The 16829-nt window shown below is 47.5% G+C and overlaps 1 protein-coding gene across 7 annotated transcripts in view; it reads right to left on the bottom strand.

Annotated features, from left to right (window-relative positions):
• The window catches only part of TCF4 (transcription factor 4), a 231823-nt gene that overhangs the window by 100542 nt on the left and 114452 nt on the right, over positions 1 to 16829 (bottom strand). For all 7 annotated transcript variants that reach the window (XM_086479385.1, XM_086479389.1, XM_086479387.1 and 4 more), the window contains one exon: positions 15893 to 15957. In XM_086479385.1, the coding sequence (XP_086335511.1) occupies positions 15893 to 15957 (65 nt within the window). The remainder of the gene's footprint in view (positions 1 to 15892; positions 15958 to 16829) is intronic.

A 16829-nucleotide genomic window follows, 5' to 3' on the forward strand; every position in this document is an offset into this window, starting at 1 on the left:
ACCGACCCACCACAGCCCTTCCACCTCCCCCAGACAGGGCAGAGCCCTCCCCAGAGGAGCACAGAAGCTGCCGCAAGGACGGGCGCATTCCGGCTCCAGTGAGAACCAAAAAAAATCAGGTTCCTTCCAGAAGATCAGCAATGACCTTCCTGGGAGTGAAGTAAATGAACAGATAGGAACAATGCAAAGACATGACACTGGTGTGCGTTGCCATCATTTTCTTCGGAAAGGACTATTAAAGATTTAAACTTGAGCAGTTTGAGTACCAAAATTGTGTTTCATGTTACAGGAGCCTTATGTTTTCAGTGTTATAAAGTCACATTTATTTTTTACAGAACTGTGTTAGGCAAATACGCCTAAAACCAACTAATGACACTCGTGGTATTTAAAATAGGAACTTTCTTTCTTCCTTCCTCTATTTTAAATTTCCCTCTGCTACCCGCAATCTTTTTCCACACAGCTAAAGTACGTGCTCTTCAGTGCAAACCGAGATATTCCAACACAGCATATAGCTGAGGCTGAATGAAGTGCGAAGGCTTATCCATTTCAAGTAAAGTCTGCAAAGTTTAGGTCACCTTGTGCTTAAGACAGGACAAAAAATTGGAGTCACCCTGCAACAACGACAAAATTGGCAAATTCAGCTGCTATGAGAAATTGGAAGGGGAAAAAAAAAAAAAAAAGCACGTTTTTACGCTGACGCACGTAAAAATATAACAAGCTGGTATTTCAGCGAGGCAGAGCGGAGTGTGCCACCCCGCCCGCTCCAGCTCGCCGTGCTGCAAACTGCCTCCCGGTTAGGTCAGCGCCGCAGCGGGATAAAACCAACGCTTTTAGGTAAAAATGAAGACTGCACGTGTTCGATGAAAAGCCAGTCATCAAGACTTCGCCCTTACGGTACGATTTTCAGCTGTTCCTACCATCGCTATTATACAAATTAAAGCAGATTCATGGAGTAACCTGCCCAAATTCGGGGAGGAGCGACGTGTCCGTCAATACAGACACACTCATCTCATTCGAGAGATAGGGGCGGCACTTGATTCGGTCCAAAAGGCCGTGCAGGCGCTCACCCCGGCCAGGCTCTCCCTGAGGCAGCATTTCAGGTGCTCGGGAAGAGCAGACCCCCCTGCGCGTCCCGCTCGCTAGCCAAGGGGTGCCTTTCCTCCCTCCTTTTCGCACGGGTGGTACCACCCTTCAGACTAAGCTAGGGACAAAAGTTGTCACAGAATGAGTAATTAGTTTATTGGAAATAAAATAATTAAAAAAAAAAATCAAAGCCACTATGCTGAATTACTGAATTATGCTGAAAAGAAATACCAGGCTGAACAGAAGCACAGAGGAGAGCAAAGTTTCAGAGATGCTGCTTTGTTCTTGGTTTTACTTAATGTCCTATGGAAATACAGGCAGTGTACCTCGGAGCAATCGTGGTGATAAAGGAACGAAGCAGGAAAAAACCCAAAGAGCCAGAAGTTACATGGTAAAATTTGCAAAACCAGGTAACTTTAGAAGAAGAGTCTAGTAACTGGAGAACTAAATGACACTGGCACAGCTTTGTTGTTCTCCTGTCGGGACGCAGCAGCAAGAGTACATGCGGAAGACGCCTCATCCATCCTTGCTGGGCTACTTGAAAAAACCCAGCGAAAGGTGTCTTCCCATTGTATTTGCAGTTCCAAAACTGCCTGTGCTGCTCTACACGTGTGCGATCACGCCAGATCTATCGTGACGGTACCAGGGTGTGCCATGTGCCCATAAAACACGACAACAACCAGCAGAAATCTCCATATGCGACTCCAGTATCTCACGCCCAGGGATGAAGAAGGCTAGAGCTGCTACAGAACTCTCCTGCTGCCAGGAGAGCAGAGTGGTGACTTGCACTAACTGCAAATGCAGTTTCTCACAAGTCTTCCAAAGCTGGGCTAGGAATCAATCATTTTGCAAAGCCCGTCCAAGACTGGTCATCATGGCAGAAAACTTCTAAAATTGATTGATTTAAACTGGAAATATATATTAAAAAGAAAATAGTAAGGATTCTTGGAAAATTATCACTCTTCCATACCCAAGGGTTAAAAAGAAGGGGAGCAGGGAACCAGGATGCAACTCCTGGGTAGCGTTTTGGAGAACAGTCACCAAAAGGGCGCTCGAAGGCGGCAGAGGAGCTCTGCCCTCAAGACGTAGGCAGAGCGTAAGACATGGGTGGCTCTTCTTGATGACGCAAGATGGCCTCTCAAAACCTTTGTCTGAGGCTCTGAAAATTTTACTTCCTAGGACCAAGACGGCAAGCAGGATTTTCCAACTGTGGAAACAACCGATCTTGTGTCTTCTTGTTCACAACAGACACGTGGAAGACTACGTCGGTAAGCTGCAGTAGCCCACCGCTCCTTGCACGGCATGGGAAGGCATGACAGTAAGGTGCCATCGAGCAATGGGCACAAAATTAGCAATTCTTGCTAATTCTTTTCTCTGTAGGCGGCTCTAATAGGCTGGGCAGTTAATTGCCTTTTTTTGCATTACATGAAATAATAACAATATAATTCTCCCCCCAAATTGGATTTGTCACAGCACCTTGTTATCCAGTGTAAAGGTAACACTAAAGTGTATGTAAAAAGAGAGACAGAAATACCCAAGTGAGTTATATTTCAGCGACACAATTGGTTTTTATTAGGCTTTATATGCATTTTCCCCCAGACACTTTTGAAAGACAAGGATGTGGGAAACATCCATAATTCTAACTGTGGCATAGCCTATATCTTTACTATGGAAAAAAAATGTTTTCTCCTGACAGTCAACCAGGATCCATTTTCAAAGAAAGAAAATAGCTTAAAAAAAAAAAAAGACAGACCTATAAACACGCAGACAGATGGCTATATTCTGTCATTAACTTCAAAACGAAATAAAAATATTAACTTCTCCATTGTTGCTAAACATACTGCAGCAAGACTTGAATGCCTGGCAGACATGCACCTCATCTGCTGCAAAGGCATAAAGAAATACCTGGCTCCTGTGTTATTATTATTTATTATTTGTTAAGCACCAACAATGTGTTTGGTACTTTTCAAAGCCAGAGAGGGAGGGGAAAAAAAAAAAAAAAGCTTTAAAAATGCTGCTCCCAAGCTGAATAGGGCTGAGAAGACAAGACAGAGCAGGATGGCTGCACCTGAAATACGCATTTTAGAAGCACGGAAGGGCTCAAGCCTCGTTCCTCCACTCGCGAGGGGATGCAGCCAACGCCGAGCGCAGAGCCCGCACCTCTAACCAGAGCGATCGTAACCCCAGCCACAGACTGCAGCAAAACACAAGTCAGTTATGGGGAAAAAAGCTCTGAAAGGGGAACAATGAAAAGCAAAACAGGAAAGGGGAAGCGAGAAAGACACACCGCAAGGCACTGCCGAGTCGTTGGTCGATGGCCCCTGGCCTACAGATGTGGAGTCCTAACTCGGGCACTGCTGCACTGGAAACGCGTGCTTCTGCTCGCCAGCGGAGGGTCAAGGGGGGTGACTCGGCTAACCCAGCTCCAGGAGCTGCTCACCGCACAAGAGCAGCGGCGCGTGTCCGTGCCACCACCGCCCACCTCCACCCCGGCCTCCCCGGGGGACCCTTCGCAGGAATCCGAGGCTCCTGGGCTCTGATGGCTCCTCTGCCCTGTGTCTCTGGGAATCATAGAATCACAGATCATTATGGTTGGAAAAGACCTCGAAGATCACCAAGTCCAACCGTCAGCCCAACCCCACCGTGCCCACTAAACCACGTCCCCAAGTGCCACATCTACACCGTTTGTGAACACCTCCAGGGACGGTGACTCCACCGCTGCCCTGGGCAGCCTGTGCCAGGGCTGCACCACTGAACAACTACACAATGCTCTTGAGATAACTAGGGAGGTGCCTAAGGGCCACATGCAACGTCGGTGGGACTTAGGGACCCAAATCTTGATGCACCTGGAACTCACTGCACTTTGTTTCCCTACAGAAGTATTTTAATGCTGAATTAAAACGAGCTGGAAAAGCGTCTTCAGATGGGGAGAAGACAAAGAATTAGAGAAGAAGTAGGGGATGCTCCATGACAACTCTACAGCCGTTTGATGTTGCTTGTGTGTCTGAGGTATCAGAGGGTTTTCTTTTTTTAGGCAGGCTGATAGCAGAACTTAGTCATTGTTTTTAATTATTCCATACATAAATAGCTGGTAGGATTCATATCCTCATACATTCCCCAAAATCTCTACTTGTCAAAAGTAATTGCTCCTTTTTTAAGCCAAGAAGTGAAGGAATAAATCACACAAAAACAGAAGCACGGCTAGAGCGTCTTCTTCTGAAGAAAAGATATCACTAAGGTCAGCGTTGATGCCAGGCTGGACCGATGGCTAAGGCCAAGGGATTAACGCTGCGACACTCAAACACAGTCTTTCAAGTGGGATGTAAACATATTTCTTTTTTTCCTCCATCTATTAACAAGAAGGAAGTTAAAGAGCTTTCTGTGAAAATCAGGTGGCGAGAGTTTACTGGAATGTGAAAGCTCTTAAAAATACACAGATCGTGGGCTTGTGTTTATCCAGACCTTCCAGGGAGGACGCAGTAAAACAGGTGAAGAAATTCCACAGGCAATGCAGCAAGAATGATCTGCTGCCTAGATGTACAGTACTTGTTTGGTAAAGAACTGATTTCTCCATGTATCCATCTACTGAACTAATTACTTCTGTATTTGAATGACCTGAAATATCATTATTAGTCTGTGCAAACCGTACACAAAAGGGACACATTAAATTCTGAAACTCAGAGAGATTTGGACAACTTACAGATTGCTTAAACTGCAACTAGAAATACTGTAAAGAAGTCAGCAAAATGAGAGAAATTTTGTGACTCGTAGACAAATTAATTGCTGTCTGAGAAAGTACAGATCCTGACTAAATTTTATGTGTACTGTGTGTTTTGAAAATAGCGATTACTTTAATAATTAGCATTCTGTATCTATCTGTGCTTGTAAAGGATCTTGTTTCTCCATCTTGAGCTGTTCTGTATGTGAGGTTCCTGTCTGCAGTCGCATGGTAATTAAGTGTGATTAAAGATGCTATTCATTCCCCTGCAAAGCAGCAGGTAACCACATGTCAGAAGGGGGTGGTGGGAGAACGGAGTCACTTCTGGGCAGTAAAAAGGCTATTGGAAATGGTCTGTTGGAAATGAGCAATGCGACAGCGCGCAGCAAACGCTACAGAAGTGGCCATGCAGGTTTGTGGCAAATGTGGGAGATCCTCACGTTCAGAAACACGACGGTCACCTGAAGAAAATAATATTTAAAATAATCTCTTTATTTCTGTGTGCACCGGGCGATGCTGAGCCCCCAGCCACGGCCTGGACAGGACTGAGGCAAGCTCTGTCCGGAGACACAGAAAAGCACGCCGCCACCAACAGCCAAACCCAACGATGACCAACCAGCCAGGTCTGTCCAAGAGGAGTTGGAACGGGCAAAGAGCCATGGAGGGCAGACGCCTCCTGCCAAAGGGCAACGCTGCCGCTGAAACACTGGGAGGAACAGAAGACGACTCTCAAAAGACAACTGCTCCCAGAAGACTAGAAGACTATTTTGTCTTGAGAGGTGTCAGAAATTAGGTCAACACTAGCATGCTGAAGCTTCCCCCAGAAATCCATTTCTTACAGCTGCCTCATGTCTATCACCATCCTTTGTAGACTCTAAACAGATGAGTTTGTGCACACGTGTTGTGTACACGTGCACATGAGCTCCTCCGTCTCTCTCCGTGTTCCCATAACATCACTAGTGCAACCTGGAGATTCACGGAACCCTCTGGAAGCCAGTGACCCAAACCACCTGGTAACTGAGGCAACAGGCACAGCCTGGAGGACAGAAGTTCCACTTCAACACAAGAAAACACTTTTTTACTGTGATAGTGGTCAAACACTGGAAGAGGTTGCCCTGAGAGGCTGTGAAGTCTCCATCTTGGAGATACTCAAAGACCATCTGGACGTGGTCCTGGGCAGCCTGCTTGAGCAGGGGTTGGAGGTGACCAACCTCAGTGATTCTGTGAGCAAAGCTCCAAAGCTATGATGTCTTTAGTGAGACTGTATCCTCGTCCTCACAATCATCACACTGATAAGAATTTCTGATAAATAGTCCAAAAAGTGATATTTTTTTCTCCAGAACTTGCTTGAACTGTCTGTCACCACCCTGCAGCTGAGCCGAGCTGGATTATCTAAGGGGCCTAGAAGGCTCATTACACGAGTGATTAGGAAGAACACGGCTTATTGATGGAGCCAGGGAAAGGAACAGGTAGTTCACCACTGAGACGTGAACACGTGGCTACGCAGGAGACTGTTGGCTTTGGGGAAAGCAACGAGTGGATGATCAACGCCCCTGTTTGCACCAAGTACGCGGTGAAAATGGTTTCAGCTATTATTCCACTGGACCATTTTTTTTGCTTTTTAGGGTTTATGCATTCGTATTAGCAACACCTGCCAAACCACACCTTATACGCCACGGAGAGCATCCCCAGCTATCGCCCTTGTACACCGCGGCACTCAACGGTCATTTCTGAGCCCTGAATATCGCCAGAATTAGTCAAAGCACAGCCTGCCTTTTTGCTGGAGGTCTTCCATCAAACACCGACCAGACCTGAACCGCTAACGCACAGCACAGCGAGCCCACAACCTGCCACGGTACAACTGCAGGCAAGCATCGTTCCCCTTTTTATCGCATTCACGACAGCACAGAAAGTCAGAGTGCAGCGACTGCGAAGGCAAACCGAGCTCCTATTAGCACTCAACCACAACATAAACCTATTATTGCACATTACAAATCGCAGTGTTATTCTGTTGCCAGGTTATAAGCTCCAGAAAGGTGCCCTTGGAATGCTCACTTCCAACAAAATAGCCCTCAGCTTAACATTTGATCCAAAGGGCTAAGAGAAAAGCACTCCTTTTACCACTAAATTGCAGTGTTGGGTTTTAGCATTTCTTCAATTATGATATGGACAATGAAACCGTGTCTTTCTGGATGCATGAGGAATTCTGCTAAATGAGCCATTCAGATGTCTGAACTTAGGTCTGTTCCTTTAATACATTTGATTAACATGGAAATTTTATCTCTTATGTCATTATTTTAGTGCTATAACATCAAAAACATTAGTCCACGGCGTGCCCACGATCACAGGAGGATAGTTTATGGGCGCTAGAACTAATTTCTGGAGCAGGAGCAACGATTCCACCTCCCAAAGCGAGATGCTCGAGCAGAAACAATGACAGAGGTGAATCTTCTCCAACTATAAATCACCACAGAAGTTACCAGGCGAAATTCTGCTTCCCAGCCCCACTGAACCCAATGGGACTCCCGCCACGGACCTCACGGTGTCCAGAATTCTGTCCCTTCATGTTGACCGTTGGTCCTTGGGGCAGGAACGTGTACTGAAGAGGTCAGGGAAAGCCAGACTCAGAGCTCACCTACCCCATCTCCTTATCCCACAGGCAAGATGATACCTGCACAAGGGGTTAGGATGGCTGTAACCGCTGCGGAGGAATTTTGGACTCCAGGGGCGAGGAGCTCTTTCTCTTGGCGTTTACTTTAGCCAAAGGCTATACGTACAGCGCAGCGCAATTCTGCTTTGCACCCTGTTTCCTATGGAGCACATCACACCCGCTCCCAGCTGTGGCTGGGAAGCACCTACTGCCCGGTCAAGAAGTCAGAGCGTTCAAATACTTTAGAGCAAATAAACGAAGCGCTGGAGCTTTTGTCAAGGGCACTGACACTGCACATCTAATCACAAAAAATGGATTAGCCATAGGCTTCGTAGGAACCTAAATTCCTTGGTACATTAGGTATCTTTTATCACTTTAGTACAGCTTTTGCGTGGTTTTTTATAGGGAGGGAGAACGAAGGAGAAATGATGATAGGTAAAAGAATCTTGCCATCAAAATGTGAGGAAACCTAGTTATTTGACTAAGCAAAAAAAGAAATAAAATACTAAGTAATTTGTAACAGAAGAATAAAATGAACTCGCTGTGTCTCCAGAGGTCTGCAATATGATCTTCAGAAAAGGTAGCTTGCCAATTTAATTGAGGTAGGAGTTATTTAATTTTTTTATATACAGGTATAGTTTTCAATAAAACTACATATGCCTATAATACTGCAATGGCAGATGTGTCTCGATTATTAGAGGTGGGCTCTAGGGAATATATACAATGGATCTTGAAATCCGTAAGCAGCTGTTTGGAAGGGAGGGGTGGAACATTGCAACACACACACATGTTCCTTAAGTGCAGTAATGTTTTGTTATTTTACTGCAGGTGTATTACAGAGATGAAATTTAATAACTTATTGTATACAATACCAATAAAATGGAAAGATTCTTTGCCCCGACGTTCATGAACAAAGTACAAATTAGAAGCCGTTCAGAGCGCAGCAGCTCCGTGCACAATCGCACACACACACACACGCAGCACCTTGGCTTCCACTTCCCTGTCTGCAGCCACGATACCTTCTTTTTTTACGGTTCACCACGAAAAGGTGGGCAGGCCATCAAAGAGGAAAAAGGCAAGCAGAGCCCCGACGTGCTCTGCAAGCCAGGGAAGAACGTGTTGTTGATCAAATTCAAGAAAAACCAAGAGCATTTGAATGCACGGGGCAGCACTCGTGCGTTCGCTGGCGAGGTCCCTAAGATGCGGGAAGCCCCTGTGCGATGCTACCAGAGTTATTTTTGTAATAGTCATTCTTTAGCGGCTTAAAGCAGAAGCCTGATTTCAGAATATGCATTAGTCTCAATCTCGTGCTGAATGAAGCACTGAAGAAGGACCTTTTAAAAGTACATATCAGATAAAAAGATAATCCCTCCTGCTTTTATTTTCCCTTCTGTCTTTGCTGGACTCCTCTTCATGTAATTAGAGATGTTGCAACAATTCAATAATTCACAGCAGAAAAAGGAAGTCCCAGCACTTCTGGAAGAAAAAAAAGAAAATGGGCAATAGCTATTTCTGTCCATTCGCTTCTCAGCGTGAGAAGGACGGCGTTATGCAAGGATTTACAGCCTTACTGGACACACAGACAGGCGGGCATGGGCAGCTGGGCTCAGTTAATCCCTCTGCACTTGCTGCAGAGCTGCCTGTGTCTTTCCTTTCACTCCCCTTATGCTCCCTTTAAAGTTTTCCAGCAATACTTCTGCTACTTCTAGACACAATCTCTGTCAAAGGTATGTCATCTCCTCCCTCCACTACGCTCACCGAGCCACAAACATTCAAAAATTAAAATTCAAGGCTTTCCTTGCCTTCCTCCATGGGAAATGGAGTTCAGACTGCTGTGGTAGGTGCGGGACAGAAAGGGATGGGGCAGGAGGGAAGCGGGGAGCATGTTGGCCACACAGCCACTCGCTCAAGGAGAAAAAAAACAGTGGCCTCTCCCCTCGGAGCAAGCTACAACACAGCGAGGATAAAACGCCACACGCACCTAACAAGAAAACCCTCAGAGAAAGCACGTTGGCTGTCCCAGCTGAACGGAGAGGGGACCACAAGCCCTGCCGTGTGCCAAAGGCTCCTCTCGGCCATCACAGAGGGACAGGGGAGTAAGAAAAGACGGGAGGTAAAGGAGAGCGGATCCACGGCCACGCCGGAGGAGGGACGTCAGGCGAGAGCGTGTCGCGTCCGTACAGAGACTGCAATGGCCAACAAGTACTTGGAGTCAGATCCGACGGGAGAGGATCCGGGAGAACACCAGCAGCTGCAAGAAGGTTGGACTCCGCCTGGGTCTGCGTGAACTTTGAAATGAGGTTCTAGGAACCTGACCCAGAGCTGGCACACTCGCTCGCCACGGCAGCCGGCTGCGCCCTTGCTCACGAGCCTCCTGGAAGCCCACAACGCTCCCAGAGGGATGGGGTGGGGTGGAGGTTTTGGAGGGAGAGGAGGGAGCACAGGAAAGCAAGGAGGAAGAGAGGAGTCAGAGAAAAATCACCAAAAGGAAGACAGAGAAGAGGCGAGTTCGACGATACATGTTGCACCCCAGTGTAGAGGTGCTCTCTGCAGAAACGCTGCCCTGCCAGTCGCATCCCTCTGGCTTTTCAGGATCTCGGAGCCTACTCCTTTCTGGTCTGGATTCCCTGAATAAATTGCTACCGATACAGTCCCTCAGGAAATCCTGGAAAGCCACAGAGCTGCTGCAGGTCTGGGCGGACTGCCCTCGGATGCCTTCGGCATTGCAAATGCACGAAGGAGCCATTTTGTTGCAGTCTCTAACGCTGCTTGTTTGAACTGAGGCTGCAATAAAACCAGAGTTAAACATCATGCCTACGTCATTCCGGTGGTTGGCCTTTCTCTTTATCATGGTACCTTGAATCAAGCTGAAGGCTAGTAAATAGGATCTCAATCTGGATAAAATTAATTATATTTTGGTAGCAGTTGTGTTTTATTAAAATAAATTTAAAAAAAAAAAAAAAAAAAAAGCTGGCTGAGCTTGTACAACTCCACTAGCTTTTACCTTAACACCTCATTCCAGAGTCAGCTTTTAACAGTGGGATGGTTCCAACTGGCCTCCGAGAGTATTTCTTGAACATCAAGTACATCAGAACATCCAAAACCAACATTTAGACTTACTTTCTAAAAGACTTAGTAGTAAAAACAAGTCATCTTAGGATTTGGGGATTTTGCTTTAAGTTGAAACACCTTAAAAGCTAAGTATCTGTTACTATGCATTTGCCAAAAAGGCATAATCCAAATTTTCAAAGGACTGTCTAATTTAATCCCACGTACAATCTCATGTGTTGCCTTGGAAATCTACGGTGTATGTTTTCTGGCCACCGAGCTCACTTTACAGCTCGCTCCTCTATTCACTCCTTTTGTGAATTAACGATTGCTCAGAAAAGCGCAATCGCTCCGGGTTGCTCAGTCGGCCTCCTCGACTATCAACCAACTGGTGGAGCCACACTGCCCCAAGCAGCAGGCGCTGCCGTTCCCCCCGCAAGGGTGTACGTGGTGTGTCCAGACCCTCTCGCACTGAGGAGTAGCGGTGATGGGCAAACCCTGCAGAACTAACGCGGCCCCCCGTTGGGAAACCGAAGCGCGGTGACCTACGAGCCGACCCTCCGGCCGGAGCAAGGCGCTCCCGTCTCCTCCGGATCACCGTCCTGCTCCCACCACCGCGCTCACGCCCGCCCCAGCACCGGCCCCTGCTCAGTTCCACCTCCCGAATCATTCCTTCTAGCCCTTTCTGCCCCTTTACAGCGCCGATTTACATGAAGCTGTCTGAACAACGCAGCTCGCCATTGCCACGTGCAGACCCGTACTTGCACCCTGAGCGCTCAGTCAAGAACGCAGACTAATAGAGGAAACTAGAGTAAAGTTAGAGAAATCAAGTAGGTATGCTTTTTTTAATAGGACTGCCTCGCTAATCCCCCCCCAAACCAGCACAATATAAAAAAAAATTGATCTTTGGGGAAATGGTAAGTAGCACAGAATTAAGACAACATGCAAAATCTTGACTTCACTGACTGAAATGAGGTTTTTGTCATTAACTTCAATGAAGCCAGTGTTTCAAAAGTGTCTTGACAACAACTTCGGTACATGTTTCTTAGATGACTTCTCTCTAATGGAATTAAATAGTTCCCAAGATAAGCTTTCTTCCATTCCCACTGTAATCAGTGTTGTATTTGCTATGGTTTTCAGTGAAAGCCCAATTGGGCCCTAGGCTCAGAAATAAAAATCATCTTGAAGTAAATGGGTTGCTGTGTATCTGACCTCTTCTCTCATTGGTGTGAGCACAGCGCGGGGATGAAACCTCAGATCGTTGCTGCTATTTGTGTGAAGGGAGGTTGTTGGGTTTTTTCCTACCGGAAGATTAATAGGTAGCAAGTTCAATATCGTTAGGTATTTAGTTTTCCTTAATTGTTCCAGGAACTCATCTACAGAGAGCAATGCATCACATCTGGAGGTAGCAATTTACCTTTCAGAAATCAACAAAATCTGCACACTCCTCCTGGGTTTAGCAAAAAGGAGCTCACGCAGCTACTGCCGCTACTCCAGTCCCTCGGATAACCCGAGGCTTCAGGGGATTCTCAACGATCTGCACTATCACGACCAATATTTCCTTTGGAATTCACCAAGTTTTCTTCAGTATCTTCTGTCTAGATAAGCTAATCTTTCTCAATGCGTGTGAAAGCACAGCCTAGAAATCTTGCAATAGGCTTGTAGCTTTTAATTTTCTTTCAAGCCTGGAGGTTCATACTTGTTAATAATTTGGTGGATCCTGATAGTTCTGCAGCCTGGAGAACAGACAACAGATGGTCCAGACTCGGCATTAAGCATTATTCCTTCTGCACTTTTCAGGAATTTGAGAGATACTTATTTTAGCAATGTTTTTTCTCCTTCCTCTCTGGGCACTGGTCATCTGCTTCACCCACTTTTCCCTTATACTTCAAGAAAGGGGATGCACACGGTAGAAAGAGCCTATTCTGTGGACTGGAATTTTTAGTATTTGCACTTTTATTGTGGTATCCTCCCGAAATCCCCCAAATTTTCATGACCTGAAACCACAGAAAAGGTGAGTGGGTAGGGAGGGTATTTTCCCTCGACTTCATTGTCCCCACACACCCACAGGGCACTGCCGCATAGATACGATCATGGATCCATCCAGACAGCTGCCCAGGTCTGTACCATCTGAATTCTGAGGCAACTCCAGAACTGGTCCACGCAAGTGTAAAAAATAATTACTCAATGCTATCATTCAGGGGAAAAAAAAATGCATTAATTGTCAATACTACCATCACAGCCATTGGCTTGTCTACTGGAATAAATGCTGGGGTTTTCCTGGTGTCTTGACAGACCCCATTCCCCGTCACACAAGACAGGCAGTTCGCGCTGCCCGTTGGGGCTTATCCTCTTTCTCATGCTCGCCGAAAGGCTGGGGCTTGTTGCCGCTTTCAGGTTTGCCCTCTCCCGCGTTCTGGGCCAGACGAGAAGTCTGGTGAGCAGAAGCAGCATGTGGACTTCTACTGCAGGGGGCTGGTGCTGCATGAAAAGCCGAGGCGGAAACCACGCTGCCCGTTTCTGCGGGCAACCGTCCTCGTTACGGCAATTACCCGGCAGCTCCCCACGAGGGTTTCAGCTGTTTGCTGATCTGTCCCTTGGCTGAGAGCGGCCAAGCCAGGCGGTGGCACGGCGCGAGCGGGGCTGCGTGGGGGCCCGCAGCTCCCACCAGCCATCCCCGTGGGATTGAGCCGAGCTGCCCCAAGCCCCCCACGCTCCCAGCACCGCGGGCGCCGGGATGCTGCAGTAACACCACGCCGAATCCTTCCCGTGTCATTTCACGCTGGGGGTATCTGCAACCAGGTCGCTCTCCACTACCGCCTGTGCAAAACGCCCGGCTGGGATGTGAAGCTGAGGACGCTTAAGAAAAAATCACCTGTTCGTGGCAAACCCTCTTCTCAAGCCTACAGCTGCACCTCTGCCCTTGGCTTCTAAGATCAACTCTTTACTCCCAAACTAAAGAAAATACGCATTGGTGCCCTGCAGGTTATTCACAGATACGGGTGTGCACAAAGGGCCGCAGCACGAGTCGCATTCAGACCCCCCGCACAAGGCGTATACAGACCACCTAGCTTCTTTACGTGCAATGCCATTTTGAACTCAGAAACAATTTCTAACTTACTTGCAGTATCACGAGATCATTCCAACACAGTAAGAAAGAAAAACTAAAAGCAGAATGCAGCAAAGAAAAGGTACGCCTTTCAGATGACATGTGAAACAGCAGCAGACCCGAGAGAGCAGCAGAGCGAGATCTCCAGGAGGCTGGAGCTGCAGAGGAGATCGGTCTCAATCTTGGATGGGTGCTACTACACGCTGGGGACAATACCCCCAACACTGTGCAAGCACTGGGGACAGAAACACACCCTGCTAGCTCCTAACAACAGAAAGCAAAAGCATCCAAGGATTTTAAAGCAAAGAGGACTAGCTAGAAATGGCTCCTAAAAGGAATTAAAGAGCTACTGCAGCTGTTTTGGATCAGGTGAGGGTAGGGCTACACATGTGATCTTCCACACTTACCTGTGCTGGTTCCCGCAAGTGAAACCAGCAAGTCCCCTATCAACCCGCTGAAGTGCTACGCGTGTGAGGGTTCAGTGCACCACTAAGTTCACTTTCAAGGCTTGGCCTGTAAACCTCCACCACCGAGCTGCTCTGTAACCCTTCCGTTCGCTGCACGCAGAATTAAACACGTGCGATGGAGCTTTAAGCAAGACAAGGCACCCTTCCCTTGCGCCTCTCCCGCTCCGAGCCCAGCGCGAGAAACTTCGCACCCGAATCGTCCCCAGAACTCAAACCACACCAATGATGACGGGCCAGCGCAGCAGAGCGAACCCCACCTCACCTCCCTCGGGGCTCACGCCGGCCCCGTCAGCCGAGGGGCCGAAGCAGAGCAGCTCCGCGGCGGCCAGAGGAAGGGGCTCCATCGCCACCTGACCCGCCTCCACCTCCGAAACCAGACCCGCAGGCACGGCCCGTGGCCCAGCTCCGGGCCGCCACGGCCGCTCGCCTTCATGGGATGCTTCTCCTGTGCTGGACGGCTGTGCCCATCCAACGGCAGGAGCCCACCCATCTGGGGGAAGCCCACCCGTCCCGGAGAGCCCACTCATCCCGGGGAGCCCGTCCAGGCACACGCGGGGCTGAGGAGGGAAGGGGCACGCCACGAGAGACGGCCGAGAGCACAGCCCCAGCCTCGGGCCACTACCGATGGCATACACGTGCGTACCGCGAACAGAAATGTCTGTTTAATTGCTCAAACGGTTTTGGTTTTGGACGCTAAATGTTTAAAATAAAAAAAACCCAAACCAACAACTAAGAATAGACTGTTTCCCCACATTATTAAAGAACATAGACATAGGAAAGAAAACAAGGCATCAAGTATTTCCCTTTCCTATAGGGAAATAATATGCATTTTGGCTGGGTTTTTGTTGGTGTTTGTTGTTTTTTTTTCCTGGCAGATTTGAACAGTATAAAGCTTTGAATATTAAGAAGGCTATTAAATTCTTTCAATACTTTTCCAAAGAGTGAAGCTACTGCACTTAGAAAAAGGAAGCCTAGCACTCTTCAAGAACAAAATTAATTTAAACACACGATTAATATTGCTACTGAAATCAAAAAGAAAGTTTTTTTTTTAAAAAAAAAATCAATTGTCTTGAAACAAAGCACAGACTTTTGGCTATTGATAGTATTTTTAGACTCAGATTTTCTCTGGGGACTTAAAAGTATGCAAATGCAAAGTGCAGAGAGGCACACGCACACATGCTATACCTTTGTATTACATTGGCATTTTATTATTTAATTAAACTACTCTTATTTTTCTAGCTCACGCATGCTTCCCTTGAGACGGCTTTGCTGTTAGCCTGCTGGCCTTGACTTCCAGCCAAAAACAATTCAGAAACAAAAAGGGACAACAAATCATATTTTCACAGACATTTTTATCCCTCAATACAACCTTGTTTTCACACAACATCATACAGATTCTATGAAAACTAGGATTTATTGCAGTAGCCATCCACAGCTAGGGGCTGACACAAGGTCTGCGGTGTGTTTCCACTTCTGTAGTTTCTGAAGTTGGGCGGTTGGGAAGGACCCGCCATGCTGAACAGTGCAGCATTGTGGCAAGGGACAATAATCAATAGTTCACAGCAGCTCTCACTAGGGCAGCATTAGGTCAGCCCAAGCACTCGCAGTCTCCAGTCACTGTATCCTGGCTAGAAAAGCTCAGGCAGGAGCTTTAAAACCTGCAGTTGCCAATAAAGCCCGTTCCTGAGAAGCTCGCATCTGCGGCCATCGCCGTTTACGATGGAGCCCATCCCTACTAGGACGTGCAACCTGAAGAAGCAAACCTCATTTATCAGAGTATTTACCACAACCCCTCTGCCGAGCAGACTTCCACTTACCTGGTGGCAACCCTGTAAATTCGAATCTCTTCCATACGATGAGTACGAACCCCTTTCTGTTTTACCTGTCAACAACAACAAAAAATAAAAATAAATGTATAACAGATATAAACAGCTTCTCCAAGCACTTTACATGATCTTCACCACATCTTCCTAGTGCTGTTTACATACGTAAAATAGGCCCTGCCGACTGCGTAATGCACGTAGGCAACAGAAAGGGATGAACAGTTTTTCATGCTGAGGATGGTGAAGTGAAATACACTTCCTGATCTCGGCTGCACGGCTCCACACCCTTCCTGGAACTGGGATTTAATGGGCTTCCACCGGCCGGCCGAGGCTGTGAGCAGCCCTCTCCGCGCCTCCCCTCTGCCTGGGGGCTGAGCAGCCCGGCACCCTCCCTGCCCCACCACTCACCCCACCGGGGGCACGGCCATCCCCTCACCGGCCCTCCAGCCAGCCAGCTTCACCCCAGAGCTGCTGGGGATGCAGCTCCCCCCTCTCTTTCCCAGGAGGGAATTTCCCCCATGATCAAGGTGATGATGGAATTTACACCTGGGAGAGAGACACGGATTGGGAATTCGCCGTTTGCTGCCAAGGCTGGGACTTGAACGGGGGCCCAATGACTGCCGAGACTCTCTGCCAGACCTAAATACCCTTTTTTTTTTTTTTTCTCCTTTTTTTTTTTCCCCAGGAAGCCTTTAACACTCAGAACCAACAGCCTGACTTGCAGTATTGGTTACGGTTATACCATATTTACAAAGGAAAATAAAGGTTCTTTCAGGTTTGAATGGCCAGACTCGAGCAAAATCAAGAAGGGAAGAGGTGGTTTCTGCAAAGCATTAAGTCATGGCTGAGCAGCACCGCACCACGTGCTCCGGAGACAAAGAGCAGTCAAGAGGGCTGATACAAAACATATTGACACTAAAAGACCACCCTT

The sequence above is a fragment of the Leptosomus discolor genome, chromosome Z, assembly GCF_034619465.1.
Source record: "Leptosomus discolor isolate bLepDis1 chromosome Z, bLepDis1.hap2, whole genome shotgun sequence".
NCBI lineage: Eukaryota > Metazoa > Chordata > Aves > Leptosomiformes > Leptosomidae > Leptosomus > Leptosomus discolor.